We start from the raw sequence: 27046 nt of genomic DNA, 5'->3' as shown, positions 1-27046 counted from the left end.
TGGGTGGAAGACAGAACCTGGAAGGGGATATGAGAGGAAGCGCGGGGTGGGGCATGGCCTGTGAGGTCCTGTCCTCCCAGCTCTGGGCAGTGATTTAGCCTGCAGGCACCACGGCAAACCTGCTGCCCACTACCTGTCAAGACCAGGGGCCCCTTCAGGAGGTGGGGGGCTGGACTCCTTGGCTTCTGTGGCACTGTGGAGCAGGGCCCAGTGTGCTCTGGGGGGCTGGACCCCTTGGCCTCTGTGGCACTGTGGAGCAGGGCCCAGTGTGCTCTGGGGGGCTGGACTCCTTGGCTTCTGTGGCACTGTGGAGCAGGGCCCCGTGTGCTCTGGGGGGCTGGACTCCTTGGCCTCTGTGGCACTGTGGAGCAGGGCCCCGTGTGCTCTGGGGGCTGGACTCCTTGGCCTCTGTGGCACTGTGGAGCAGGGCCCAGTGTGCTCTGGGGGGCTGGACTCCTTGGCCTCTGTGGCACTGTGGAGCAGGGCCCAGTGTGCTCTGGGGGGCTGGACCCCTTGGCCTCTGTGGCACTGTGGAGCAGGGCCCCGTGTGCTCTGGGGGGCTGGACCCCTTGGCCTCTGTGGCACTGTGGAGCAGGCCCAGTGTGCTCTGGGGGGCTGGACCCCTTGGCCTCTGTGGCACTGTGGAGCAGGCCCAGTGTGCTCTGGGGGGCTGGACCCCTTGGCCTCTGTGGCACTGTGGAGCAGGGCCCCGTGTGCTCTGGGGGGCTGGACCCCTTGGCCTCTGTGGCACTGTGGAGCAGGCCCAGTGTGCTCTGGGGGGCTGGACCCCTTGGCCTCTGTGGCACTGTGGAGCAGGCCCAGTGTGCTCTGGGGGGCTGGACCCCTTGGCCTCTGTGGCACTGTGGAGCAGGCCCAGTGTGCTCTGGGGGGCTGGACCCCTTGGCCTCTGTGGCACTGTGGAGCAGGCCCAGTGTGCTCTGGGGGGCTGGACCCCTTGGCCTCTGTGGCACTGTGGAGCAGGCCCAGTGTGCTCTGGGGGGCTGGACCCCTTGGCCTCTGTGGCACTGTGGAGCAGGCCCAGTGTGCTCTGGGGGGCTGGACCCCTTGGCCTCTGTGGCACTGTGGAGCAGGGCCCAGTGTGCTCTGGGGGGCTGGACCCCTTGGCCTCTGTGGCACTGTGGAGCAGGGCCCCGTGTGCTCTGGGGGGCTGGACCCCTTGGCCTCTGTGGCACTGTGGAGCAGGCCCAGTGTGCTCTGGGGGGCTGGACTCCTTGGCCTCTGTGGCACTGTGGAGCAGGCCCAGTGTGCTCTGGGGGGCTGGACCCCTTGGCCTCTGTGGCACTGTGGAGCAGGCCCAGTGTGCTCTGGGGGGCTGGACCCCTTGGCCTCTGTGGCACTGTGGAGCAGGGCCCAGTGTGCTCTGGGGGGCTGGACCCCTTGGCCTCTGTGGCACTGTGGAGCAGGCCCAGTGTGCTCTGGGGGGCTGGACCCCTTGGCCTCTGTGGCACTGTGGAGCAGGCCCAGTGTGCTCTGGGGGGCTGGACCCCTTGGCCTCTGTGGCACTGTGGAGCAGGGCCCCGTGTGCTCTGGGGGCTGGACTCCTTGGCCTCTGTGGCACTGTGGAGCAGGGCCCCGTGTGCTCTGGGGGGCTGGACCCCTTGGCCTCTGTGGCACTGTGGAGCAGGGCCCCGTGTGCTCTGGGGGCTGGACTCCTTGGCCTCTGTGGCACTGTGGAGCAGGGCCCAGTGTGCTCTGGGGGGCTGGACCCCTTGGCCTCTGTGGCACTGTGGAGCAGGGCCCCATGTGCTCGTGGCCCCTCAGCGGCAGCCCAGCCTGGCCTCACTTACTGTATTCTGTCCCTGTCATCTGGGCCAGGATGCGGAAGGAGCGTGACTGGAGGCTGGAGGAGCGGCGGGCCCACTCGTCAGCCTCGTCTTCTGGCTTGTTCTGGTTCTTAATCACAGCCTGGTAGACAGGAGAGGCGCTGTCTACAGCAAGGTCTTTAACTGGAAGGCTCCTGCAAAGGAGAACGAGACTGTGGGTGAGCACTAGGCTGCAACCCCGCTCCCAACCCTTCATACCCTCCCACATGGTCCCCCTGGCACTCTGTGTTGGCTTCTATTGTCTGAACCCACCGTGCCGTTCACCCACTGCCATCTGAGATGGGCTGGCGGGGTCCTCAGTGCTCAGGACGGTCACAGCTGGACAGTGATGCCTCTCATGGAGGGTCAGGAGGCTCAGCTCCCTCCAGCCAACGCCCTCCCCCCGCTCAGTAGACACAGACCTGAAGACACCCCCCACCTCAGTTGCTGGGTCTCCTTTAAGGAGAGAGGAGGCAGAAGATATTTTGAAGTGATTTCCACCTCCTTGAGGAGGCCCTGAGTTCAGAGTTATGAGATAACAGGCCATTGGGGACCCAGAGGCTTCCTCAGGGTTGATGCTTTGTCCTCCTCACACCTTTGGATCCAGCTAGAAAGCCACCAATGCCATGATCGGTGACTGCCAATGTCATGACTGGTGACTGCCATAGCAGAGGACTGAAGTCTCCGACTCAGTCACACACAGGCAGGCACAGTGGCAGTGGTGGTGGTGGTGGGGGGTACAGCCCTTGGCCATGTGGCCGGGTATCACCTGCAGACCGGGGGAGGGTCTGGTCAGGGAAAGCTGGGAGTGGAGCTGCAGGGGCCACTCATCTTCTGCCCTGGCCTGTTGAGGAGAATCTGGTAAACTTCCCTTAGACTCTCAGGGTCCAGCACATAGTAGGCACTCAAAACTTAGCTGAATAAATGAATCCTATAGCAGAGCCAGAAGGTTCAGTGCCTCCCAGCCCAGGCCAGACGGCAAGGCAGGATATATCAAAAGCTTATGGGTGCCTACTCACCCTGGCCAGGAAAGGGCTGGAGTGTGCAGGCTGCCTGGCCCACCCTGTCCCGGACTCGAGTGTCACTCAAAACAATAGCAGCCTGTCTCCCTGGCCTAGATACTTCAGATGCTGAAACGGAGATCCAGAGAGACCAGAAAACTAGCTCTAGATTACAGCACAGAACCCAGGCTTCCCAGCTCCCAACCCGCTTGTCCTTCCCATCAGACCCTCTGCAGTGACAAGGGCACAGAAAGGCCACTTCTGCCCACTTGCCTTGCACACCTCAGATGCTCTATGCCTAGAAACAGGCCAGCCCAGACACTCGTCCTGCCCGGCACCCTCTGCCTGCCGCTATGGCCACCTCTACCTGGACCCCTGAGGGCCAGCGGGCTGGGGGAGGGATCTCCACTGTCCCCGTGTCTTCTGTCCTCTCTGCAAGGACCACCCAGCATTGGCCTAGTCTCCCAGGAGGAGTCTATCAGGACTGGTTCCCTGTGTCTGGCTCGTGGTGGGCTATGACAGCAGAGGTAAAGACAAGTGACAAAGGTGACTAAGGCTGGGGGGAGCTCCCCTACTTCTCTGAAGGCTCTGCCTGGCCCAAGAGCAGCCTGTAGTAGCAGCCCGCATTTGGGATTCATTGGAGAAGACCAGCAGATCCCTCTGGGGTCCAGGCAGGGAAGAGCCTTAGGCTGTTCAGGAGCAGGGGAGAGGACGGGATCTTTCTGGGGGCGGGGGGCATTCCCAGCACAAGGACACGTTTCAAGGGTCTCAAAGCAGAGGCTGGACCTATGGCCTTTGGGTGAGATGAGCAATAGGAAAACACAATCAGGACTCCCTGGTCTGCTAGGAGGAAGAGAGTGGACTGTGCCCTGAGTGAGGGAAGGTGTAGAACCAAGTCCAGGCCCTGTCTAGAAGCCTGGCTACATTAAACTTCATGGGCCAGAAAGCAGACAGAAGGAGTTTGCTGCCATTCCCTTGGAACTTGCCCTTGAAGCATTCCCTGTCCGTCCAAAGCTCCCAGGGCTCCACACAGCTGTCAGCGGTGAGTCCCTTGGGTTTTGCATTGTTGGTTAATTTCCTACCACACTGGGCAAAGGCCAGTGACTGGTGCTGCTGCGACAGGGACTGAGGATCGAATGAAAGAACTGCTGAGCCTTTTTAAGACTCTGGGGTTCAGGGAGAAGATATACACACAGAGAGAGTGGAGCAGGCCCTGCAGTCCTGGGACCTGGGACCTGGACCTGAGGCTGTTTTCTGGAACCCATCCCAGCATGATCTTCTTGCCACCAAAAACACTCCATAGTCACCACAAATCAAGCTCACTGTCGGGCATTTACTCCACTGAGACTGCTCCCAAATCTGACTATGTTTTACCTCCCTTGGGTGGTCTTGGCAAGCACTACTAACTTCTTCAGATCTGTGTTTCATGAGGATTCTGGAGAGTGGCATCTAAGAGGCCCCTAGTCACCCTTTCCCCTGAATACGCAATGGTCCCGTGTGGATGCTGACATTCTGGTCTAGGCTCTTAGTGCAGACAGAAAAGGCTGGGTGAACTCCCGCAAAGCATGGCACGGAGAACACAGGGACAGCCCCAGCTGGGATGAGTGCTCTCCCTCTCATCTTTGTCCATTAGCGACATTATTTCGGGGCAAATCCCCTGAAAGACAAGCCTGTGCAGGCTGCAGGGCATGCCCTGTGGCTGTGAGGTGGGTGTGAGGAACAACACAGGCAAAGGAACTGTCTTCAGACACAGCCCACAAAACCCACACACCATCCCGCAACCAGACATATGGACGATGTTACAGACACCGTGGGGGTCTACTTACGCCAGTGGTGACGCCCTGCCAAGCAGAGGAAAGCCCAGCAGTGAGTGAGTGTCCATCAAGGGATGACAGAAGGATGGCGCACACACAAGGGAGCAGGGTTAGGATCAGAAATGAGTTATGGGAGTGGGATGGATAAAGGAGGAAGAGAGAAAGACAAAAAGAAAACTGTCAGTGAGGAAGGAATCATGAAAATTAACAGCAGAAATGGAGCACCTATGGCAGAGGGGCCACTCTTTCCCATGGTCACCACAGCAGCACCAGCCCAGCAGTGCTGAGTTAGAAAGAAGGGAAAAGCATCTTGTTTTCCAGGCACACAGGGAAGGGAAAGGGAGAGGAGGGGCGAGGCTAGGAGGGAGATGGCAAAGGTCCTTTCAGAAGACTAGATAAAATTAATGGTGCATCATCTTTTGCTTTGTTTTTTTAAATCATGAGTGTCCTAGTGGTATGACCAAATAATAGCATTTTCCCCCCTCCCAAGGTGAAGAAAATCTTTTGAAGAGCAGTTCTTCCATTATTTTCCACCGAGCCTCCCTTTGGTTACTGTTACCGCTTTTAGGAGCACACCAAGGAAACTCTTGTCACGTTTGCCATGTTTGCCACATTCTGTGGCAAACTAATGTTAATAGGAAATCCCTGCTGCTCTCCGGCTTAGGCAATTTTGTTTCTCTGGGTATACAAAATTGATAGTGGTTGTGGTTTTAAACTTGTGTGGTCATAGGTTCTGTTTTGAACAATGGAATCAAATCAACTCTGTCTAGAGTTCTGCCTGAGTCTGGCCAGTTTGAGAACCACAGCTCCAGGACAAGAAAGCTCTGTTCCCTGATGGTCCAAAGGTAGTACTGTGTGCCTAAGAGGCTAGGCTCCCCTGGGACCAGGAGGGCCAGCCATCCATACAACCTCCCTCTGGCCTGTGGAGCCTCCCTTTTCTAACCTGTAGTCAGATTGTGGCCACAAGGGCTGGGTTTGAAGAGGTAAAACGTTATTGCAGTTTTCTGGGGCTTTTTAACCCCTTTATTCCTCTTACAACATCTGTTCTTAGTTTCAGGAAAAAAGTACAACCTCATCTTAAGATTGCTTGCCTTGATTTGCTGAGGATTCTGACTCAAGGATAAGATATTGCCCAAAGAGATAATCAGTCAGTTCTGAAAGTCAAAACTATGATTCCCAAGTAGAAAGCAGTCAATGACCGTGTGTGTGTGTGTGTGTGTGTGTGTGTGTGTGTGTGTGTGTGTGACAGAGAAAGAGAGAGAGAAAGGAAGAGAAAGACAGAGATAGAGAATAAAGAATGAAAGAGACAGAGGCACACAGAGATAGAGATACAGAGAGAGAAAAAGAAACTGAGACAAAGAAAAACAAAAGAGAGAGAGGTCCCAATAATATTCACACTACTAGCAGTTTCATCTTCAGTCATTTTCAGCCAGCTCTTTCCCTATTTAGCCCTCAAGTTCCTCAACCATTGATAACAGGCAAATTCCAGAAACCAAGGATGTCCTCAGTCCCACAGCCCTGCGGTCAGGCCTCCGTGGAGCAAACAGGAGGAGGCAGGTGCCCAGCCCGGGGTGCTCCCCAGGTTCTGTAGGGGAGACTGCCGACAGCACCCTGGATGGTTTGTCCAGAGGCCCCTTCCTAAACAAGACAACTGGTCACGTATTTAAATGGCTCTCATCTTTGGAAGAATGCAGCAACTTCCCCCAAAGAAAGGCTTAATTATGAGAACGGTGGGATACCCAGAATGCGACTTGGCTAACAAGATCCCAGAGCTCTCTTTCTAAACCAGACCTCATGGGGACGCAGGGAAAATGCAGGCTGTGACAAGCACCTGGAAGAATCATCATATCTGCATTTTTCCACCATTCTCTTAAAACTGATGGCATTAATTCTGAAGAGAGAGTATCACGTTCTGGAGGCCTAGGCAGAGGCTGGCTTCCCTCAAAGGGCTGTGCCCCGGGAGCCCCAAGGTGAGGGAGGAAAGCTGGTCCCGATGCCTAAAGTCTCTGATGGTGCCCAGCAGGCTGGTGCCCTCAGTCTGCGCGGGGGACGAAGCCCGGTGGCCAGTGGCTGAGGCTCTGAGCGGAGAGCGACGGGTCGTGGAGGAGGGGAGGCGCTTACCCACTGAAGTCACTGCCCTGGGCCTGGGCCTGCCCAGCGATGGCGTCCATGATGGCGTCCTGAGAATACATGCTGATGGGTGTGTTGTACTGCGCATGGATGATGGTGGCCTTGCCGCCCAGCCCCTTCACCTCGATGGGCTTGTGGGTGGACAGGGCTGAGTCCTTCAGGGCATTAGGGTTGAAGCGCTCCTGGTATTCGGCACTGGGGGAGGGGAGCAGGGGGAGCAGAGGGGGAAGGGGAGGGAGGTAGAAGTAGAAAAGGGCAACAGGTGGTGTTACATGGGAGGTCCAGGTGGGGGCTGGTTGCGGAGGATGTCAAGAAAGATCTCCTGAAGTCTGACCCCAGGAGGTCTGCCCAAGTCCTCCCGACTATGGGTGGGCTGGGTCTGGTCAGGAAAGTCCTTGGCACCCTCCCCAAAGCCCTCTGCAGAAGGCTTTTCTTGCCTATCTGGGCTTTTGCGAATCCCTGGAGACCTCCCAGCTCAGCCTGAGCTACCACCCAGGGTCAGCAGGGGGCATCAGGCTTCAGAAACTTGCTCACCACACCAGCAGAGAAGCAGCGACAAAAGGTTTGGGGTCAGGGGACAGGAGCTGGGCCACTTGTACAGGCAGCGGCAGCCCAAGCGGAGTCTCAGATGCCAACAAGGCGAAAAACAGCCCCACTGGGCAATCATGGAGATTCTGAGCCTGCTTTCTCTACCAAGACTCTCATTTTGTTGGCCAGCCCCTTGGTAGTGTGGGTCCTGCTCTTCCAGAGGTTTCTGTGCTGTGTGCTTCTTCCTCAGAGCGGGCTGGCTGCTCAGGCCCCTGCATGTCCAACTTGCTGTGTGGCCTGCCAGTCTCTGCTTGTCACGGCTTTCCCTCCAACAGGTAGGTGTGCTCCCCAGGCAAAGACAAGGTAAGGGGCGGCCCTTCTGAGAGGTTCCACTGGGACAGAGATGTCTTCAGGTTCACAGAGAACTCAGCGTCCACGTGGCACTCCACTCCCCGCCCCCCAGGGCCAGCCTACTGGCCTCAAGCAGCTGTAGCCGGAAATGCAGAACTGAACAGCAGGGTATCAGAAGGAGCCCGAGCACCCTTCCCCAGTGCCTTCACTCTGTACTTCCAGCTTCACACACATGCAGGCTCACTCGGGGACAAATACATCCCCTTTCATACATGCACACACACATACACATGCTAACACAGACACACGCTGTCCAGACCAATAGACACGAACGCATGCTGTGATAGGCACACAAGGGCATACACATGCTTCCTTTGATACTAACTTGGCTGGAGAGTTGGCTACCACCTGGGGAGGAGAGAAAGAGCAAAGAAGACAGAGCTATCAGAGTACGGCTCCTGTCAGGGGGTGGAATTCTGGAACCATCCTCAGAATGGCCACTGTGGAGGCAGAACTGGCCCAGTCTGGTCCTGGGTGACAGGAGTGCAGAATGAGGAAGGAGGGCAAGAGCTCAGAGTTGGGTCATAGCCTCTTGGTTTGGGTGATGCCTACAGTAGTGTTTTGCCCTTGATAGGGCCCTGGTATCCAAAGTGTTGATAGAAAGAAGGGTTTTCTGGTCCATTTTTAAGGGCACTTGTGTACATGAGTCCCCCCAGTATAACCTGACTGCGGAGCCTGGGAGAGAAGCAGGACCAGCTGCGGCTGCCAAGGGCCCAGGTATCTCTTGGCCAGACAGCAGCTCTGGGAGTCCTGCTCCCAGAGCAGGAGCTGTAGTGGTGCTGGGACATGTGTGTGCTGGGATTACCCACAGCCTGGGGGACCTGCTCCCAGAGCAGGAGCTGTAGTGGTGCTGGGACATGTGTGTGCTGGGATTACCCACCACCTGGGGGTCCTGCTCCCAGAGCAGGAGCTGCAGTGGTTCTGGGACATGTGTGTGCTGGGATTACCCACAGCCTGGGGGACCTGCTATCAGAGCAGGAGCTGTAGTGGTGCTGGGACATGTGTGTGCTGGGATTACCCACAGCCTGGGGGACCTGCTATCAGAGCAGGAGCTGTAGTGGTGCTGGGACATGTGTGTGCTGGGATTACCCACAGCCTGGGAGTCCTGCTCCCAGAGCAGGAGCTGTAGTGGTGCTGGGACATGTGTGTGCTGGGATTACCCACAGCCTGGGAGTCCTGCTATCAGAGCAGGAGCTGTAGTGGTGCTGGGACATGTGTGTGCTGGGATTACCCACAGCCTGGGGGACCTGCTATCAGAGCAGGAGCTGTAGTGGTGCTGGGACATGTGTGTGCTGGGATTACCCACAGCCTGGGAGTCCTGCTCCCAGAGCAGGAGCTGTAGTGGTGCTGGGACATGTGTGTGCTGGGATTACCCACAGCCTGGGGACCTGCTCCCAGAGCAGGAGCTGTAGTGGTGCTGGGACATGTGTGTGCTGGGATTACCCACAGCCTGGGGGACCTGCTCCCAGAGCAGGAGCTGTAGTGGTGCTGGGACATGTGTGTGCTGGGATTACCCACAGCCTGGGAGTCCTGCTATCAGAGCAGGAGCTGTAGTGGTGCTGGGACATGTGTGTGCTGGGATTACCCACAGCCTGGGGGTCCTGCTATCAGAGCAGGAGCTGTAGTGGTGCTGGGACATGTGTGTGCTGGGATTACCCACAGCCTGGGGGACCTGCTATCAGAGCAGGAGCTGTAGTGGTGCTGGGACATGTGTGTGCTGGGATTACCCACAGCCTGGGAGTCCTGCTATCAGAGCAGGAGCTGCAGTGGTGCTGGGACATGTGTGTGCTGGGATTACCCACAGCCTGGGAGTCCTGCTATCAGAGGGACAGGCAGCTGTGGTCACTCCTCCTGGGGCACCAGGGTCGAGAGTCTGTGCAGTCTCTAGGGACAGCTCCTAAAGGCCTGTGGATGACGAAGGGGCAAGGAGGCCCAGTAGTGTGGGACTCATTGCACAGGCACACGTAGGGCTTTTTGCAGGGAAGCCCATCTTGGATGCTACAAGAGGGACCCCTTCGTAGCATCTTCTTTGCTGAGTGAGCCTCATGGAGCACCATCTGCTTGAGGAGGCATTGTCTAATTAGAGCTCTTTAAACGCAAGTTTCTTGCTCCAGCAGATCCTAGCAGTATCTGCGGCTGAGACAGAAACCTGGGAAGGAGGTAGGGTGAAGAGGGCCGAGGAGGGAAGAGTGCTGGCCCGTCATTGCCCCAAACTCTGCCACCTTCCCAGGTCTGACTGATGGGCTCCGACTTGCAGAGTCTGGACCCCAGCTGGCCTGGCCCTGGCCATACTTTGGCCAAAGACCCTGGGGCGCCAGGTCAAAGCCAGGGGCCCTTGAGCCCCAGGCGGCCTCACAGTGCTCCTGCTCAGCCCCAGGCCCCTGTCTCAGAGCTGATAAAATCTCCTCTGTCCTTTCCGTCTCAGAATAGCTGTGAGTGGAGCTATATTAGGAGAGGGCCGGCACAGATCTCCCGTCCCTTCGCCATTTTCGGCAGTGCTGACAGCTGCAGGGTCAGCTCTTGCTCTGACAAGCCATGCCCCCTGCAAAGGGCAGTGTTGACCTCTGGGGCTGCCTTTGCCCTGCCCTGCCTGGGCAGCCAGCTCCTTCTTTGGCATTGATTCCTGCCCCCTGCTTAGTTTCTACTGCAGACCCAGAGGCTGGAATAGCTATAGCAAACAGCTCAGAGAGGAGGCAGCATCCAGGTCTTGGAGCGGATGATCCAAAGCTGTTAGACCTGCCCAGGGGCCCTTGCACCTAGTGGCCAAGCAGTCACTGCCCTTTAATCCGAGCCCCAGGGAGGACCAGGAGAAGGGGGCCACAGGGATGCTCAGGTCTGCTGTCCCTGCACCCCTTCTGTTCTTCTCCATGGTTCCCAGGACAGAAGTTGCCAAGGAAATACACTGTAAACTGCTCAGAGAGGAGTACGTGAAGGTATATCCTTTTTAAGCCAGACAGGACAGAGTTCAAATCCTAATTCTGCCTCTTCTTAGAGCTGTGACGCTGGGCATGTTATCCACCTGTCTCAACCTCCGTCTCCTCATTCATAAAAATTGAGATGATGGTGCCTACTGCACAGATGGGTGGCGTAGAATAGCCAGAATATCGAGAGTAAAGGCCTCTGCATGGGTTAAGTATCTGGTGGATGAATTTCAAGCAATCAGACACTTGGTGAAGGCAGTGCCTTGGCCCAGCAGAGACTGCCCAGGCTGGCCCAGGTCAGAGGCGACACCCTTCCTATGGCATTGCCTGGGGGCAGCAGCACCAACCTTTAAAGGATGAAGTGCTCTCTCCCTTAGCCCACCTTCCCTTAGAAAAAATCATTGGACTCTGATGCCCTGAGTGCCAAGTAAAACTATAGCACTTGTTAGGTTCTGAGAAGCCAATTGGAGGGCACCTTGGGAGTCATGGGAAGCAGAGGTGGGGCTGGCCCTTGACATCCTGGGTAGGGAGGTGGGTCCCTGTCTCCATGCAGGGAAGAGTCAGGTGGACCCTGTTGCCAGTCTTATCAGCCACTCATTAGCTGTGTGACCTTGGGCAAATTATATACTCTCTCTGGGCTTCTATTTCTCAACTATGAAATGAGGGGAATGATAGCCACATCTGAAGTTGCTGAGAGAGCTGTGTTAGTTAAAGCACATGGACTGTGAGAAAGTGCCCAGACCAGACTAAGGGCTGTAAGGGGAAGCAATACCCTCCCTGCAGGTGGGCCTCATTGGGGGGTCCCAGGGGTCAGTCCCAGAAGGACCAGGAAGAGCTATCAGCCCATCCAAGGCAGAGAAGGAGGCCATTTGTACTCTGTTATTCCCCAAGTTTTCTGGCAGAAGCTCCTGGCTGGGAAGAGTCAGAGGTATATGTCTCTGCCACCTTGGTCCAGTAAGCCAGGGTGATCAGACCATGGAGTGCCCAATACCAGCTTCACTCAGGATCTGACAAAGAGCTGGGATCTAAAGGAGTTGGGCATCCCAGGGGAGCAGTGAACTAGTGGGCACAAGCACCTGCTGTGGCACGGGCAGAGGAAGGGCATGGGCTTGAGTCAGACTGATCGGGTTGTAATTCTGGCTCACTGGCACGCCTGCTGTGTGGCTCCGGGCGATGACGACAGGCCGCGCACACTTAGTGGGCCAGAAAAGAGCTCTGTTACGCACAGGCTGTCCCTGCAGTCCTCCCAGTAATCTTCAGAGATGGGCAGTTTCATGTCCATGTACCCCGAACCACTAGACCCCATTGCCTTGACCAGGTTGCTCTGCTTCTAACACACAGTTAGTAGAGATAATGACACCAATTTCAGGGGGCTATGGGAGAAGCTAAAATGAGAGAACAAGCATGAAGGACTTAGAAACTGATCCATGCTCTACCTGGGTCTCCTTCTCCTCAGCGCCTCTCCACAACACCTGCTGGCTTTAGGTTTTCTTAACTCCTGTGCTCACAGACTCCCACCAGCTGGGCCTCAGGGGCAGAGGGTGAGCTGCTGTCTCACACAGCCCCTTTCTTCTTGAGGTCCTCCTTCTCTGCTGCCTCCCTCCAGCCAGGGTTAGTCCTACAAGCCCACTCCCTTCACACCGTTGCCAAGTCTCTCTGAACCCAGCTTAGATGCTTCTTCCTCCAGTCAGCCTTTCCAGACCACTTCAGCCTTAGAGAACATGCCTTCTCACCTCTAATTCTTCCGTGTTCCTGTCTCAGGGCTACTAGAAGGGAGGGGACCAGCCACCTTGCCCCAGACCTCCTGGAGGCAGCAGGCTTAGGGGAGGGGGGGTGGTGGTGACAGTATTGGCATCAAAGTCTTTTGCATTCAGGCTGAGCTTAGCCACTTAATAGCTGAACAGCTGGACTTCGACTTAACCTTCTCCAAACCTTGGTTTCCCCTTCTGCAAAATTCGACACATCCCGCAGGGCAGTTGTATAAAGTAATGACGCACCCCGCTTGTGGCAAATGTCAGTGGGACCATTGCTGTCATGGCTGTCAGCCTCCACTACTTCATGGGGTTTGGGCTGGTGGATTGAGGCCAGCTTCTTACTCCGACCAGCCGACCAGGCCTCTGCTGAGCACTGAGGACCCAGGTGGCCCCAGACCACTGGTGGGGAGCTGCATGCCCATTACCTACCCTCCTGGGAGTCCAGCACCTGAGGCCTTCCCTTGGAGGCTCATCTGGTACATCTGAGCCATCTCCCTCAGAGTCTCTGCTGAGTACAGGCCAATGGGGTTGTTATACAGCCTTGGCTGGCTCGAGCCCAGTGGCACTTTCGAGCTGAGTGAGTCCAGGGCCCCCTCCAGGCTGGTCTTGGCCCCAGGATTTCCTTGTGGAGGGCCAGGGTCAGAGGCCTCCATGTGTGAGAAGACGGAGGTCTGGGAGACGAAGGAGCTAAAGCTCTGCCTGACCTCTGGGGTGCCCGGGCCAGCCCTTGCCTCGGGGTTGGGGTTGGGCGCCACCAGGCTTCCGTTCATGTCCAGAGCAGGGTCCTGGCACAGGGTAGCCGCCATGCAGGGGAGAGAGAAGAGAGCAGTTAGAGGCCACACGCATCCCTGTGCTCCTGTGCGGACCTGAAACGGAGGTGTTAGTGCAAGGGCCCCAGCCTGCAGCCTGCCGCACTGAGCTCAAGGGGCGAGATGGGCACCTGGAAGAGAGGGTTTTGTAGCAAGAGCAGGGGAGGCACATGGCTCCTGGCCCCAGTGCTGGCCTCCACCTGAGCAAAGTGCAAAACCCCACAAAGAAAGCCAAGCCAAGCCAGCCCACCTACAGAGCTAGAGGAAAGGGCTGGAGCAGGGGGCTGTGAGTGTCAGGGAGTGGGGGTTCATGTCTGTTTCCTTCTCCTGAGTAGGGACCTCTGGTGGGCACAGCCCAGCCTCCTATTGTACTGCCCCAAGCTGAGATGTCCTCACATGGCCAGTGAGAGGGGGCCCTCAGTTGGTAGTAGACACGCAGAGTTGGAGGTGCAGGACAGGAAACTGAGTGAGTAAGGAACTGACATCGGTTCTTTTGGTTCACGTCTGCAACTCCTCCCAAGTAGCCTTCTGCCTATTTCCCCACCTGTCACCCACTCCAACCCCCTGTCAGCCTGTCTCCCCTCCCTCTGTCCATTGGCCACTCCACCTCACTGAAGAGACAGGGTCAGTGTAAGGCCATGCTGGGAGGGGTGGAGAGTGGGTCCTTGTAGGAGTGATGGGGTGGGCCTCCCGTGCCTTGGGCCCACAAGGTTGAGCTGCTTAGAGGAATCTGGGAAGGGGCCTGGGGCACAGAGGTTCGATTTGTGGCTGGGGCTCCACCTTCCCTCCTGTGCCTGCCTCTTGGCCACCACCAGCATTTCTGACTGGGCCATATAAGCATGTAGTGGGGAGGAAGAGTGGAAATCAGAGGGGGGAAAGCCTATGTCAGAGGAGAAGCCCCTCCATGCTTAGGGGCTCCTCCAAGGGTGACCAGCTCAAGCTAGGGCCTTTGGCTTTCAGGCCATGGTTTCCCCTCCCAGTGCCTCTATAAGATGAGGGACAGAGCCTTCTGGACATTTGTTCTATCTGGCTGAGAGGAGGGTCCCTCTTCTGAGAATCCTGCTGCCTAAGCTGGTACCATGTCAGCCCAGCCACAAGGCTCTGGCAGGTGGCACCCAGGCAAGCACGTCACACTCAGTGTTTCATGGGGGCTCAGACTCCTTTCCCCGAGGCCTGCCTGATTTTCCAGGGTCAGCCACAGCAGGGCAGTGTGGGGGCAGGGTTGATCCCTCCCCTTGCCTCTGGTGGGCTAGCCAAGGATCAGGCAGGCAGACAGGGGCTGCCTACCAGGAACCACATCTGAGAGTGGAGTCTGTCACCAACAGTCGGCACCTACCTTCTGATGGGGAATCACGGGCAGAGGGGACTGGATCGGGGGCGCTGCTGTGGAGATGGGAATGGGTCGCTTCGACCTGGAGAAACCAGAAACGAGACCAAATGAAGACAGTCATGTCTAGGGCCAGGAGCCCCTACCCAGGCAGGGCTGGCCAGGGGAGAGCAGTGGAGTGCTGGGAGCCAGGCCAGAGAGCCGAGGCCCACTGTCTATGCCATAGGCTGGGTGTCTCCAGGAAATAACGGGGTCTAACCAGGACGGAGAAGTCATGGCTCTTGGGCACTATGCAGCTATGGGCCTCTGCAAGGTCATTGGGAGGGTGCCTAGGCAGGAGAAAGCAGGGAAGACCCTGGCTTTCAGGCCTGACCACGCACCACCGGCAGCACCAGCACTGCCCCCTCAGCCTTGCCTGTAAAGTAAAGCACAGCCGTGAAAGGTGCTTGACAACGACTTGGGCCTGGTCCTTCCTTTGGTCCAGGGGCTGTCTTTACTGCCCCACCAGGCCTTGTAGCACAGGATGGGACCCACACAACTGCTGCTGGACAGACCCTCTCTCAGGTACTTGGGGCCACCCCCCGCCAGCCTCTCCCCTGCTCCGGAGAGCTCCCACCTACTTCTGTAGTGTGAGGCTCAGGTTGTAGGTGGCAGATTTGATCTTGTTCTGAGCCTCCAGGTGGGTCATGGTCTCTGTGTTGACGCCGTCGATGGCCACCACGAGGTCGCCCTGGCTGAGCTGGGACTGGGCCGCCTTGCTGCCAGGTGTAATCTGGGAGGATGGCAGATGGGGGGATAAGCATAAGAAGGGTGGGCCTGAGGACTGGCTTGCTGCGTTGCCTTTTCACTGGGCCTAGCCCCCGCTGTTTGCCAAGCCTGGTTTCTCTTGATGGCACACAACTATCACATTCCCTACTGCTCCGTGTCTGAGTGTGGCTGGGAGACCAGCTCTGGCTACTGGGTATGGAGGGAGCAGTGCATACCACTTCCAGGCCTGTCCCGAGCAGTCACCCCTGCCATCCTGCACTCCCTCTTCTTGTTGGCAGACTGGATACAGAGGACCCATAGGAGGACGGCAGAGACGCTAACAGAAGGGACCTGGATTTGGGGGTCGCTACTTGACGGAGCATGACTAAGGAGCACTGTGTTGGATGTTGTACAATTGAGGCATCAACTTCCATTGTGCTAAGTCATTGAGACTTGGGAGCTGTTTGTTATACCACTTTGCTACTGTAACTCCTGTACCCTGAAAACCCATGAAGCACTTCCAGGCTCCAGGAAAGAGGGAATATGCAGGAGCTGAGACTCAGCAGCACCATAGAGATGCTGCCAGATCCACAGGCAGGACCAACTGTGCTATATCACAGAGCGTCTTCGTGTGAGTGCTGGGTGTTCCCGTGGCGGGGGTGCAGCAACAGGCGGGTGTGCTGTCACCTGCCTGGGGGAGACGGGCAGGGACATGAGGCAGGGTTCTGTGCTGTGAGGTTGGCTTTGTCCTTCCGCAGGGGGAAGTGTAGATGTGGGGGCCAGTTCCCAAATCCTGCACCCTACGACATCACAGAATGTGAGAGTCTCGGGCCCCACCCCTAGTGTGATCACACAGAATGCCAGGCGTGCTCCAACCTGGAACACTCCATGCAATGTCAGGAAGGCCACACCGCCAGGAGCATTACTTGGGGTGCCACAACGTCTCAGATTCCACTCCCCATTACATCAAGCACCATGCCAGACTCTGCACGCCTGGCTCTCAGTAACAGCACCCTGACTGCTGTGGAGACCCTGCCTGCAGTGATAGCACATGAAACACAAAATTCTGGAAGGCCTTGTGACATCACCTAAAATAGCTTGATGGCCTGCTCCTAGTGACATTCCATGGAACGTGAAGAAGCCCTCACCTCTAAAGATGTCTGTCCCATGAAATGTCTTGGAGACTTTTCTCATCCCCCCTCCCATGACATCTGTGGAATCCATGCAATGATAGGATGACTTTGTGACCTGACTTGCATGACATCATGTGGAAAGCCCTCTGTGACACCATGTCGAATGCCACACAGGCCCTACCTCCAAAGACACCATAGGGAAGAGGAGGCTGTAGAAGGAGCCTCCTGGCTTTTCTTCCTCAACTGCCCAGCAGCCAGGCCTCCAGGCTTCTCTAGGCACCTCCCAGTCACCTCCCTGGCTACGCCCCAGGGACAAGTCCAGCTCTTCATGCTGGCAGAAGTTATTTTCTGGCCAAGGCCTGGGGACCATCCTAGAATGAGCCCAGAGAGGGCCTGGGGACAGTCCCATGCTTTAGGTGTCAAGCCTTTGACAGGGCCTTTGGTCAGGCCCTGGGCTCTCAGAAGTGGCTGGAGGCTTCCTGCCAGGCCCCTCACAGGGATCACTCACCTAAACCAGAGCCCACACTGCCATCAGCCTTTAGCCTGTTCCCAGTCGTGCTCTGCAGGGTGGGCCCAGGACCCGAGTGTGATCACCCAGTGAGAACAGCAAGATACAAAGGGCCCTCCCTGCTGCCTCCAACCTGCCTCAGCCCCAAGGGCTGTGTTCCTGCCTGAACACTGGCCCCTCTGCCTAGAGCTGCCTCCTCCACCTCTGCATCTGCTGAGACAGGCAAGGACAGGAAGCAAACAATGCCTAGATTGCCTGGTAGCCACACAGCATCTGTTTGCAGTCGGCTCCCTCAGGGGCATCTCAGAACTGACCTCTCAAAGTGCACATCACCATTTCCCCCTCTAGTATAGGGAGCCTGTACTAATGACAGGAAGGTATTGTTTTCTTAGATTTTAGGCCTCAAACAATGGGTGAAAAGCATGGAAACAAAGAAAACAAAACACTGTAGGCTCAGAGGGGGCTCCCAAGAGCAAGTGAGCTGCTCATCCGGACACCCTTCCCTCCACTGGCTTCCCCTTCTGGCCTGTGCTCTCTCCCCAGCATTTTATGACAAATGTGTATCAAAAGTGGGGAAAATGTACAGCAAACACCCAAATACCCGCCACTGAGGTTCAACTGTAACATTTCGCTCAGCTTGTTGCGTCACTGGCCTGCCCTCCATCCATCCACCAATCCATCCTGGTTTTGAAGCCCTGCAAACAAAGTAGTAGACACCAGTGTGCTCCATTCAGGAGGGAGCGAGCAATGCTCCGTCCTCCTGGTGGGTCACCCATAGGGCTCCCCACAGCTGGATGCCCCTCCCCAGGGCTCCCCAGGGGCTCCTAACCAACTACAGAGAATGGGCCACCAACCTGAAGCAGGAATTTCCCAGGTGGGGGTTGGGGACAGGTAGCACAGACCCTGACAGAAGGGCAGCCTGCTGCTTACAGAAGTAACGACTGCCTGGCAGAACCAGAGTCCTGTCCAGAAGATCATGGACGACAGTGTAAGCAAGGACGCCAGAATAGCGTCCAAGAGAAGCTTGGGCAAGGGAGGGGTGTTGGGAGAGGTGACGATTCTGGAATGTCCTCTTTTTGGAGTGCCTCTAGGCCTGGGCTAACACACCAAACTTTCTGGTTGGGTCTCCCACTTTCTTGGGACTTGCCTGGCCCTGCCCTGCTCCGTTCATGTTCAGATATGAACTGGGGTGATCCTTGTTCCCAGGGCAGAGCACAGCCTCCCTGGGACCTGGTCAATGACCCGACACCTCCGAGGGAAGCTACCCAGCCGGCTCTCGCCTGCCCCTGGTGCCTCTCTCCCTGCACTGTGTGTGCCCGTCAGGGCTCAGCAGACCTGGCCTTCGGCTGCCCTGAGCAGGACCCAAGAACCCTGGGGTTGCCATCCTCTTGTAGAGAGGTGCTCTTCTAGTTTGGCCCAGCTCTCCTTAGAGAAGGAGGCAAGATGGAGTCAGGGACTTCCAGATGGGCCCAAGGGTTATCAGATCCCTGTCCCACTGCGGGAGCAGTCTGCCCAATGAAGGGCGGGGCCACTTTGGACTGTTGCCCAGAGCCCAAGGCAGCGAAGGGTGCAGCCCAGGCATAATGTACCCATGGATCTCTTGTCAGACTCTATCTCTCTCTGCTTCCCTCATCCCAGGAAGAAACCAAAGCAGCTCCATCCATGAAGGTGTTTTCCTTTAGTCTCTCCCTGTTGAAACATCTGAAGGGCTCTTTGGACAGACGCTTTATTCCCACTTTGCTTTTCAGTCTTCTCCCATCACCAGCCCCTCTCAGCTGAGAAACCAGCCCAGGCAGAGCTGCAAGCCCGAGGTCTTGCCTCAAAGCTCCCTAGAGCAGTGGTCCCCAACCTTTTTTGGGCCACGGACCGGTTTAATGTCAGAAAATATTTTCACGAACCAGCCTTTAGGGTGGGACGAATAAATGTATCACATGACCAAGACAAGCACAAGAGTGAGTCTTAAACAGATATAACAGAGGGAATCTGGTCATTCTTTAAAAATAAAACATTGTTCAGACTTAAATATAAATAAAACAGAAATAATGTAAGTTATTTATTCTTTCTCTGCGGACTGGTACCAAATGGCCCACGGACCGGTAGCAGTCTGCAGTCGGGGGTTGGGGACCACTGCCGCAGGGTGAGCTCAAAGTGCTTAGGGGCAAAAATTGCCACAGGTCCCACAGGAGTGCCTTCACCTTGCTGAACCACGGTCTTGAGGCACCCCACAGGGAGCAAGGAGCAGCTGTGGCCCCAGCCACCTACAGGCGCCTGTGGGGGAGGCAGCAAAGGGAAGAGCGTGGACTTCGGCCTGAGCCAGACCTGAGGTTGCAGGGCCAGCCTTCATGCCCTCTGTGTATAGAGAGAAGCAGTGCCTTTCTCCCAGGGTTGCTGGGGCATGACATTACTAAACAGGGCATTATGTAAGGAGGGTGCAGGGCTGAGAAAGTTCCAAGGAAGCTCCCAACTGAGGAGACATAAGTGCCACTCCGGCTCCTTCTCCCTGGAGGTGCCGGAGGGACTGAGGCTGGGAGGCCACATTCTGGCTCCAAGAGGAACGAGACTCAGGGCTGGCAGAGAGCTAGCATAGCGTCCAGCACCTCCTCCCCACACTGCCAGGCTGACCACCCCAAGGGATTTCCCTCGGCGCCCTAGGTGGGGTGCCAGGGGCTGCCGTGATTGTCCAGTCCTGAGCCAGCATGTTGTCACTAGAGGGGCCTGAGCATTAGCTGGAGGGGAGAGGAATTCTGTCCAGGCTCCTGGGGAAGCAAGATGCCGGCTGGGGTTCAGGCGCACCCATGTCATTGGTTCCTATTTCCCCAGTCCTTAGGCAGCTAGGCTCCTTCCAGAAGTTCCCAGCCATCTCTCCCAGTGCTCACAACCAGACAGGTCCCTGCCTTCCTTCCTCTCTAGATTTGCCCATGTAGATGTGATGGGGGATGGGGAGCAAGGGTGGCTAGAGGATGCTGTGGATCGCATAGCTTCCAGCATCTTCTCCCAGGATTCCAGGCTGACCACCTTAGGGACTTTCCCTTGGAGCCCTAAGTGCATTTAACATGGTGTGATTAAATTACTGTGATGCCATGCTCTGCCTGAGTTCCATCTGGACTCCCCTGAGGCCTCACTCTATCTCTTACCTTCTCACTGGAAACTTCTATCTCCCTATGGTCCCACTTCCAACCCCACCCTGGCCAATGAACAAGCCAGAGTCTTATCTATGTTCAAAAAGCCCCTCCTTGCCCAGAGGATTTTAGAACAGCAAAAATACTCAGCATACACTATAATAGTAAATATATGCCATTATACATGTGCCCAAACCCATAGACGCTGTGCTAATAAGAGTGAACCCTAACAACTACGACCCTGGGTGATAATAACGTAGGTTCATCAGCTGTAAGGAATGTACTGCTTTGATGGGGGGTGTTGACTATGGGGGAGACTGTGTGTGCAGGGGCTGGGGGTAAATGGAAAATCTCTGTACCTGCCCCTTCATTTTGCTGTGAACCCAGAGGCGGATTTAATGGTGCCCAGGAGCGTACCCTGGGCCTCAACTTCTAAAGGGCCCCACAAAACCCCAACTTTACACTTTTTTCTAATGACAGCAAGTTTGGTTTCATATGTGCAATTTTAACATTAATAGTATTTTTTATTTATTTAAAAATATGGTTAACAGGTATTTTTATTTTCCCTGTCTTTCTCTCTCTCTTTTTTTTAAGGGGCCCAATATTTTCTTCTGCACCCGGGGTCTCAACCAACCTTAATCTGCCTCTGTGTGAACCTAAAACTGTTCTAAGAAAATAGTCTTAAAAAAAAAAAAGCCTCTCCCTCCTTCGCCTTCCTTGCTCCAGCCAGCCCGGGTCCAATTTCTCTCTCTTTCTTTACCTCCATACCTCCAGGCTTCTTCAGGGACTGACCAGCATGTCCTGCCTCTGCTACCCCACACTCGGGCACCCAGCACCTGGCTCTGGCCTTCAGCACTCCACACACTCAGAGACCTCCCGATGCCCAAAGCCAGGCCTCCTTGGTTTGCTCTCTATCTGGCCGTCCTCATCTCTGTCCCTACCTGGGCTTCTGCATCTCTCCCTTCTCCTGCTCTTGTCTACAGTTCATCTGCGTCCTGGATGTCACCTGCACAATGCTCCCATGTGCACGTCACCCTCGGTGGGCTCCAGAGAGTACTGGGACATGGCAGAGTTCCTTCATGCCTCTTAAGATGGTTCATGGGTAGAGGTAGAGCGTGGTTCCGAGGGGCCCTTTGCAATGATAGGCTGCCCCTGTATGACAGGGGACTGTGTAGAGAGGAACAGGGACTCAGGGAACTAGGGCGATATCTCCCAGGCTGGAGGGCCAACTTGGCAGGGCCCAGAGGACCTTACTCTGGAAGTTTCCTCATGATTGCTGTTGTACCACAATGCTTTTAGTCCTCAGAGATCTGGGGGCATCCCATGACGTCCAGCCCAGGGTCTTGAAGCTTCTACTCCCTAGGACCCAGCGAGCCTCACGCTCATTTCTTTAGGACCCTCACAGGGTCAGAAAAAGCGCTGAGCACCTCGGAAGGAAAGCATGCCAGGAGTGGGCCTGGCTGGGAGGCCTCTAAGAACTCGTTCCCGCTGCAGGCCTCTGTCAGTTATCTTTTCCCTTTGTTCGTGCGTTGGAGGTAGCACTGGCAGCCTCACAGGAACCTGCCAGAGGCTTGCCTGACCTGAGTGGCTATAAACAGCACAACCTGTCAGCACTTGGAGGCGCTGCCTAAGAAACAGCTCCAGCGACCTCAGAATTCCAGGAATTGCCAGCACAGTTGCCCCAGAATAGTTTTGGCCTTCCCTCCCCAGGGACCCTCTGTCCTCTGATCCCTGGTGTAGCTGGGAGAGTCTGGCAGATACTGAAACTGAAAACTTGCCAAGGAGTTGGTCCTCAGGGCTGGCCCTCAGGTGAGCCTTCTAGGCCAATTGGTGGAGCAGAGAGAGGCCCCACCCCAGGCTGAGTGGCCACCCCCATCCTCACAACCAGTACCTAAGGAACAGTGGGTATAACGTATTTGCACCAGTGCATGTCACACAGCTCTGTAACAAAGGCACTGTCCTCCCTTCTACAGATGGGAAAACAGGCTGAGCAGGTGACCAGGTTTTTCTAACGTGACCCATCTGTGTGTGGCAGAGCCGAACAAAATCAAACACCTCTTCCTTAAAGTTAAGGACTGCAACAGGGACTGCTGGGCAAGGCCTCCACCATGCCTCCAGCCTCTGGCCTAGAGGCTGGGACTAGGGTAAGGGGTGGGCCTTTGTAGCTGCTCCCACCCCGCCCCCACTTCCTGGAGAACTGGCTGGGGGTGGAGGAGGGTGGGGATGAGAGGGCAGCTCGTGTTGCAGGGCCAGCTGCACCTGTCCGGGATAAATAAAAGCATCTCCCCTCCACCCTCTAAGTCTCCCTCCTGAACCCCTCTCTCTGTGGGTCCTCAGGCTGAGACCCACTGAAAAGAGGCCTTGAGGGGCTGCTGCTACCCAAGGTTGATGCTGTGGGGCCTGTGGGCAGGATGGGGAAGGGACAGAGCTACCACTGCAGGTAGCTGGTGGCTGCCTTCTTACAGGAAGAGCTGCAGCCGACAGGTGACAGGCCCACTCAGTGCTTTTCTATAGCCCCTCACCAGAGGGCTAAAGGGACAGACTTGGGACCTAGGAATTACCACAAAAGCTCCTGTGCAAATCTGAGCCTCAGTTTTCCTGGCTCTGACGCCTTGCCTGGCTGCCCACCCCCTCAGCATTGCAGTGCCACCGGTTGTGTGTGCGGGAGGGGGAGACACAGGCACCACTGAGAATGAGCAGGCTCCTCCTCTGTGAATCCCCTCTCTGCAATATGCAACCAATGACCTGAGCATCCATCGGCCCCTGTGGGAAGTGAATGACAGCTGCAGTGCAAACACGGTCTCTCCAGAGAGCTCTGGTCCTACATCCCCTTGGGAGAGAAGTTTCTAGTGCAAAGGAGCCCCAGCAGGAAAAACCACAGCCCTAGTGGGATGGCAGGGCTGTGTTTCGGGGCCTGGCCTGCAAAAGGGAGCATGGGATGCCCCATCCAGGGTATCAGCAGACCATCAGAGCAGTTCATCAAGAGATCCCAAGCCCTAGAGAGGGCCCTGTGCCCAGTCCTGCTTGCTCCATGGCTTTGGTAATTTGGGACGTACCCTTGTGGGAGGCAGAGAGGCCATTGTGTTCATCCTCTGATGCCCTTCTGAGCTGCGGGTTCTATTTTTAAAAGTCTCCCTGGTCATCAGCTCCAGTACATCCCAATACACCCGCTCCCTGCAATGAGGACATTTTTCCTGCTGTCTAACGTAAGGCCTCTGTGCTGCAATTTAAGACCCGGACTGGCTAGGCCAGGTGGCACATAGACACTGGGTGAGGTAATTGTCTATCCTGGGTGTCACTGAAACCGGAGGCAAATTTCCACATGCAGGGGTGGGCAGGGAGTACCAGGAAGAGGCCTTGGGGATGGTGGAGCTGGAGCAGAGTGGGACTCAGGCCCAGGTGTGGGTGGCCAGTGGACCTATGAGAATGAACACCCCACCTCATCTAGGGAGGAGACCTGCAACCATGGGGGGGGGGGCGTTGTGTGGGTCTTGGGGTAAGGGGAGTCTACTCGGGCTCAAATGCCCATGTGTCACCGTATCATCAGGCAGAGTGTGCAGGTCTCCGGTTACACTTTTAGTATGGGACCCTGTGGTCTCCAGGGTGGTGGGTCAGGGCTGGGGGTGGACTCAGGTTAGACTGAGCCAGCTCTCCGGGAGAAGGATGGAGGGCTAAAGCTGTTTCCCGGGCTGGAGCTAGGCTGGCGCCCCAGCCCTGAGGAATGAGGCCTCTGTGGCTGTCACAAAACCTGTCATAACAACCCTGAGTGGGGCTTCTCCTTGGGTCCCTCCAAGTGCCCACATCAGGCTCCACAACCAGGACTTCTTTTTCAATAGGGGTATGGGCTTCTTGCCCCCTCTGCCAAGTAACTTTCAGGCCTCCCTGGCTACCCATGTCAGTGTTTTCCTATCCCCCTTCTACCCTCTAGACCCCAGGCAAGTTTCTGCTTCCCTGAGGAAAAACTATTTTTCTGTCTTCAGGTGGGCAGCCACCCAGACACTCCTGCCCATCTATCACCGTCCAGTGACAGCTTGGGGCCTCAGTCTGCCCCCTTGTGCCCACACCAGCACTGCTGAGGGCTGCTTCAGTTTTAGCCCCTAAGGCAGGGCTTATCTATGCGCTTACACTCCTCATAGTTTGCCCTGGGCCTCAGGGACTTCAGCCCCAGGTGTGCCAGGCTTGGTGGAGAGTCCTTTTACTTGACAAACGTTGCCTGAGTATCACTATGGCCCTGGTGTAGGTTCTACAGGCATGGCAGTGGTTAAAACTAGCTTTTAGATTTAGCTTCTCTGTTCTCTGGGTTTCAGTGTCCCCAGCGGGTCAATACTGTTACTCAGACATTCTCCATTGTTTTGTGATATCCCCATCAGGCAGTGCTATTCCCTGATCAGAGACACTACAGGATGCAAGTCATTCTCCCAGGCAAGCATAGGGAATAAGATGTAAGCCAGGAAGATACAGCAGCCCTGGTGGAAGGGTAGGGGCTTAGGCAGGCCCAACCTCATGAAGCCAGCTGGTGCAAGGACCCTGGCAGGCCCAAGAAGGCGTGAGGAGGGATTGTTATCTTGGGTCAGAGATGGAGTGGGTGCTGGAGCCCAGGAACCAGCCCCAGCCAGTCCTGAGCCGGGGTCAGCATTTTGTCCATCTTTACCTGTCCTCCCTCCTGTCACCTGCCTTCTCCATGCCAGGAATGTTCTCTCCCCAAAGCAGTTGCCCACTTCCAGGGAGACACTCCAGGCTGGGAGGCACCTTGATGCCGCCCAGCTGAAGAAGGACTGAGGAAGGTGCTATACTCTGTTCACCTGCCTGCCTGCCTTGAGACCTTGATGTTTTTTTCTATGCCTAAAACATCACTGCTCGCCCATGACATTTCACATTTACAACAGGCTGGCCAGCGCAGGTGGGCAAACAGCTGTGGCCAAGACCAGCGGCCTGTGGCTGGCAACATCCAGTTGGGTTCAAGGGATGGGATGTGCTTTGCTTTGGAAGAGCTTTGAGGAAGACAGACAGATGGACATACACAGCCTCCTCTGAACATGCCAACCTCTACGGGCACCAGGCCATGAGCAGTGCACACTCACCCGGGAGATAGTGAGCGGCATGTTGAAGTCCTTGCCGCCCTGCAGTCGGAAGCCCCAGGGGCCGGGCCCAGTCAGGGTCACACTGTAAGACATGCTGGTGCTGACAGTGGCAGCCTCTGTGGACAAGAGAGAAGAATGGATTGAGAGGGCCCTTGTGCACCTTGCTTCCCCAGCCCAGACCTCTGCCGCTGCCCCTGCCCCTGCCCCTGGCCCCCCAGCCTTGCCTGCTCTGTCCCTTGCTGTCCGGCCAGGCCGTGTGGAGCTCCTGAGAGTCTCCTAAGAATAGCTGGGAACGAATGCCATCGACACTGATATCTGCCCTCTGCTACGCCCATAAATGGACTGTAACCCTACACTGTGCCCGCCCGCCAGCCTCCCAGGAGTCCACCAGTGACTCACACAGCTAATATAGCCCCTGGGGCCACCCAGCATCCCCCCAGGGGCAGGATAGGGACTGGCCAGGTCAATGATAGTGCTCTGGCCTCTCCACTCTTCTCTCCTTGCTCCCTCTGCCCTCTGGAGAGCCAGGACACACGCACTTTCCCTAGCCGCACCCAGCCCCTCACCCAGAAGACTGCAGCGGGCTCCCTTAGGCAGGGGCTTTGTGACTTGGGTTAATGCTGCCCTCTGCAATAAGGTTGTACCTCATGATACAGTGTGGAGCCCAGAGGGTCCTTAGGACCAAGCTGAGCTTCCAGCTGGTCTGGACAGAGCTTCAGCTTAGAACAGTGGTCCCCAACCGTTTTGGGGCCACAGACCGGTTTAATGTCAGAAACTATTTTCATGAACCGGCCTTTAGGGTGGGACGGATAAATGTATCACGTGACCGAGACAAGCATCAAGAGTGAGTCTTAGACGGATGTAACAGAGAGAATCTGGTCATTTTTAAAAAATAAAACATCATTCAGACTTAAATATAAGTAAAATGGAAATAATGTAAGTTATTTATTCTTTCTCTGCGGACTGGTACCAAATGGCCCACAGACCGGTACTAGTCCGCATCCCGGGAGTTGGGGACTAGTAACTGGGACAAGTTGGGAAAACTAGTAACTGGGCCAAGGTTTGTCCAGCCCTAAAAATGATCATTGTAACAGCAGCAGCTCTGGGTACAGCTCAGCTCAGCTCCAGGCCCTTTACAACACTATCCCCTTAGATCCTGAGAGGCTGCCACCTTGGCAGGAACCATAGCTCAGAGAGGTTAAGTGACTTTTCCAAGGTCACACAGGGAGTGGACTCAGGCCACACTAAAGCCTGGGCTAATTTCCATGGGACTCATGCCAGTTAACGGGCTCCCAGTGGCCACAGGTGCCTCCCAGTGCCCAGGCTCAGGGTGGGGTCTTGCCTGTATCTCTTGGTACATGGTCTGAAAGCAGACCTGGGCCTGGCCCACACCCTCCTGGGGCCTCCAGACCCTCTGGGCCCAGTGGTTATTCCTGGCTCTCCTGTCTCATTTGTGCTCTGGAAAACTTGACAGCAATATGGAAAGCTCCAGCTGCCAGCGTGGCATGCCAGGCTCCTGTGCCCTTTGTGCTGGAATGGCAGGGGGCAGGGAAGAGGAGAGGAGGTGCCATTTGCTCAGCTGCTGGGACACGGTGCTAAAAGGGGCAGGGAGAGGCAGCAGATCCAGTGTGTTCAGCCCATAACCCTGAGACAGTGTGCTCTGGGAAGGGGGAGGGGCCAAGGCCCCTCTAGACGCCTGCCGGGTGGTCTTTGGACTAGGATACCTCCAGAAGTCATACCTCAGGAGAGCCCTCAGGCCCTAGCTTGTCTGGAGATGGATCAAAGCTCACCCTGGCTCCTGGCTGGGAAACTGAGGCTTGGGGAAGGCAATGGGGCTAGCTGCCCTCTGGCCCTCCTAGAGGGCTCTAGCCTGGGCTGGGCTCCAAGGACTAAGTGCCAGCCTGGGTGTGAGTAATTTCCCAGCTGCTTGCATCCCACCT

At 56.2% G+C, this 27046-nt stretch overlaps 1 protein-coding gene across 11 annotated transcripts in view; it reads right to left on the bottom strand.

The window, feature by feature from the left end:
- The window catches only part of LDB3 (LIM domain binding 3), a 66306-nt gene extending 40837 nt beyond the window's left edge, over nucleotides 1-25469 (bottom strand). For 4 of the 11 annotated variants that reach the window (XM_066349947.1, XM_066349952.1, XM_066349951.1 and 1 more), the window contains exons 1-6: nucleotides 25331-25469; nucleotides 25107-25222; nucleotides 15139-15290; nucleotides 14528-14603; nucleotides 12812-13167; nucleotides 1809-1978 (exon numbers count right to left, since the gene is read on the bottom strand). In XM_066349947.1, the coding sequence (XP_066206044.1) occupies nucleotides 1809-1978; nucleotides 12812-13167; nucleotides 14528-14603; nucleotides 15139-15290; nucleotides 25107-25199 (847 nt within the window). In that variant the 5' untranslated portion in view covers nucleotides 25200-25222; nucleotides 25331-25469. Of the gene's footprint in view, nucleotides 1-1808; nucleotides 1979-4650; nucleotides 4666-6759; nucleotides 6964-8032; nucleotides 8056-12811; nucleotides 13168-14527; nucleotides 14604-15138; nucleotides 15291-25106; nucleotides 25223-25330 lie in introns of those variants that run through there. The other 7 variants (XM_066349949.1, XM_066349953.1, XM_066349948.1 and 4 more) reach the window with 6 other exon arrangements.
- Between the last annotated feature and the right edge of the window lie 1577 nt (nucleotides 25470-27046).

Source organism: Saccopteryx leptura, chromosome 9 (assembly GCF_036850995.1).
Source record: "Saccopteryx leptura isolate mSacLep1 chromosome 9, mSacLep1_pri_phased_curated, whole genome shotgun sequence".
Taxonomy (NCBI): domain Eukaryota; kingdom Metazoa; phylum Chordata; class Mammalia; order Chiroptera; family Emballonuridae; genus Saccopteryx; species Saccopteryx leptura.
Note: the sequence above shows the minus strand (reverse complement) of the source record. Positions and strands in the feature narration are given on the sequence as shown.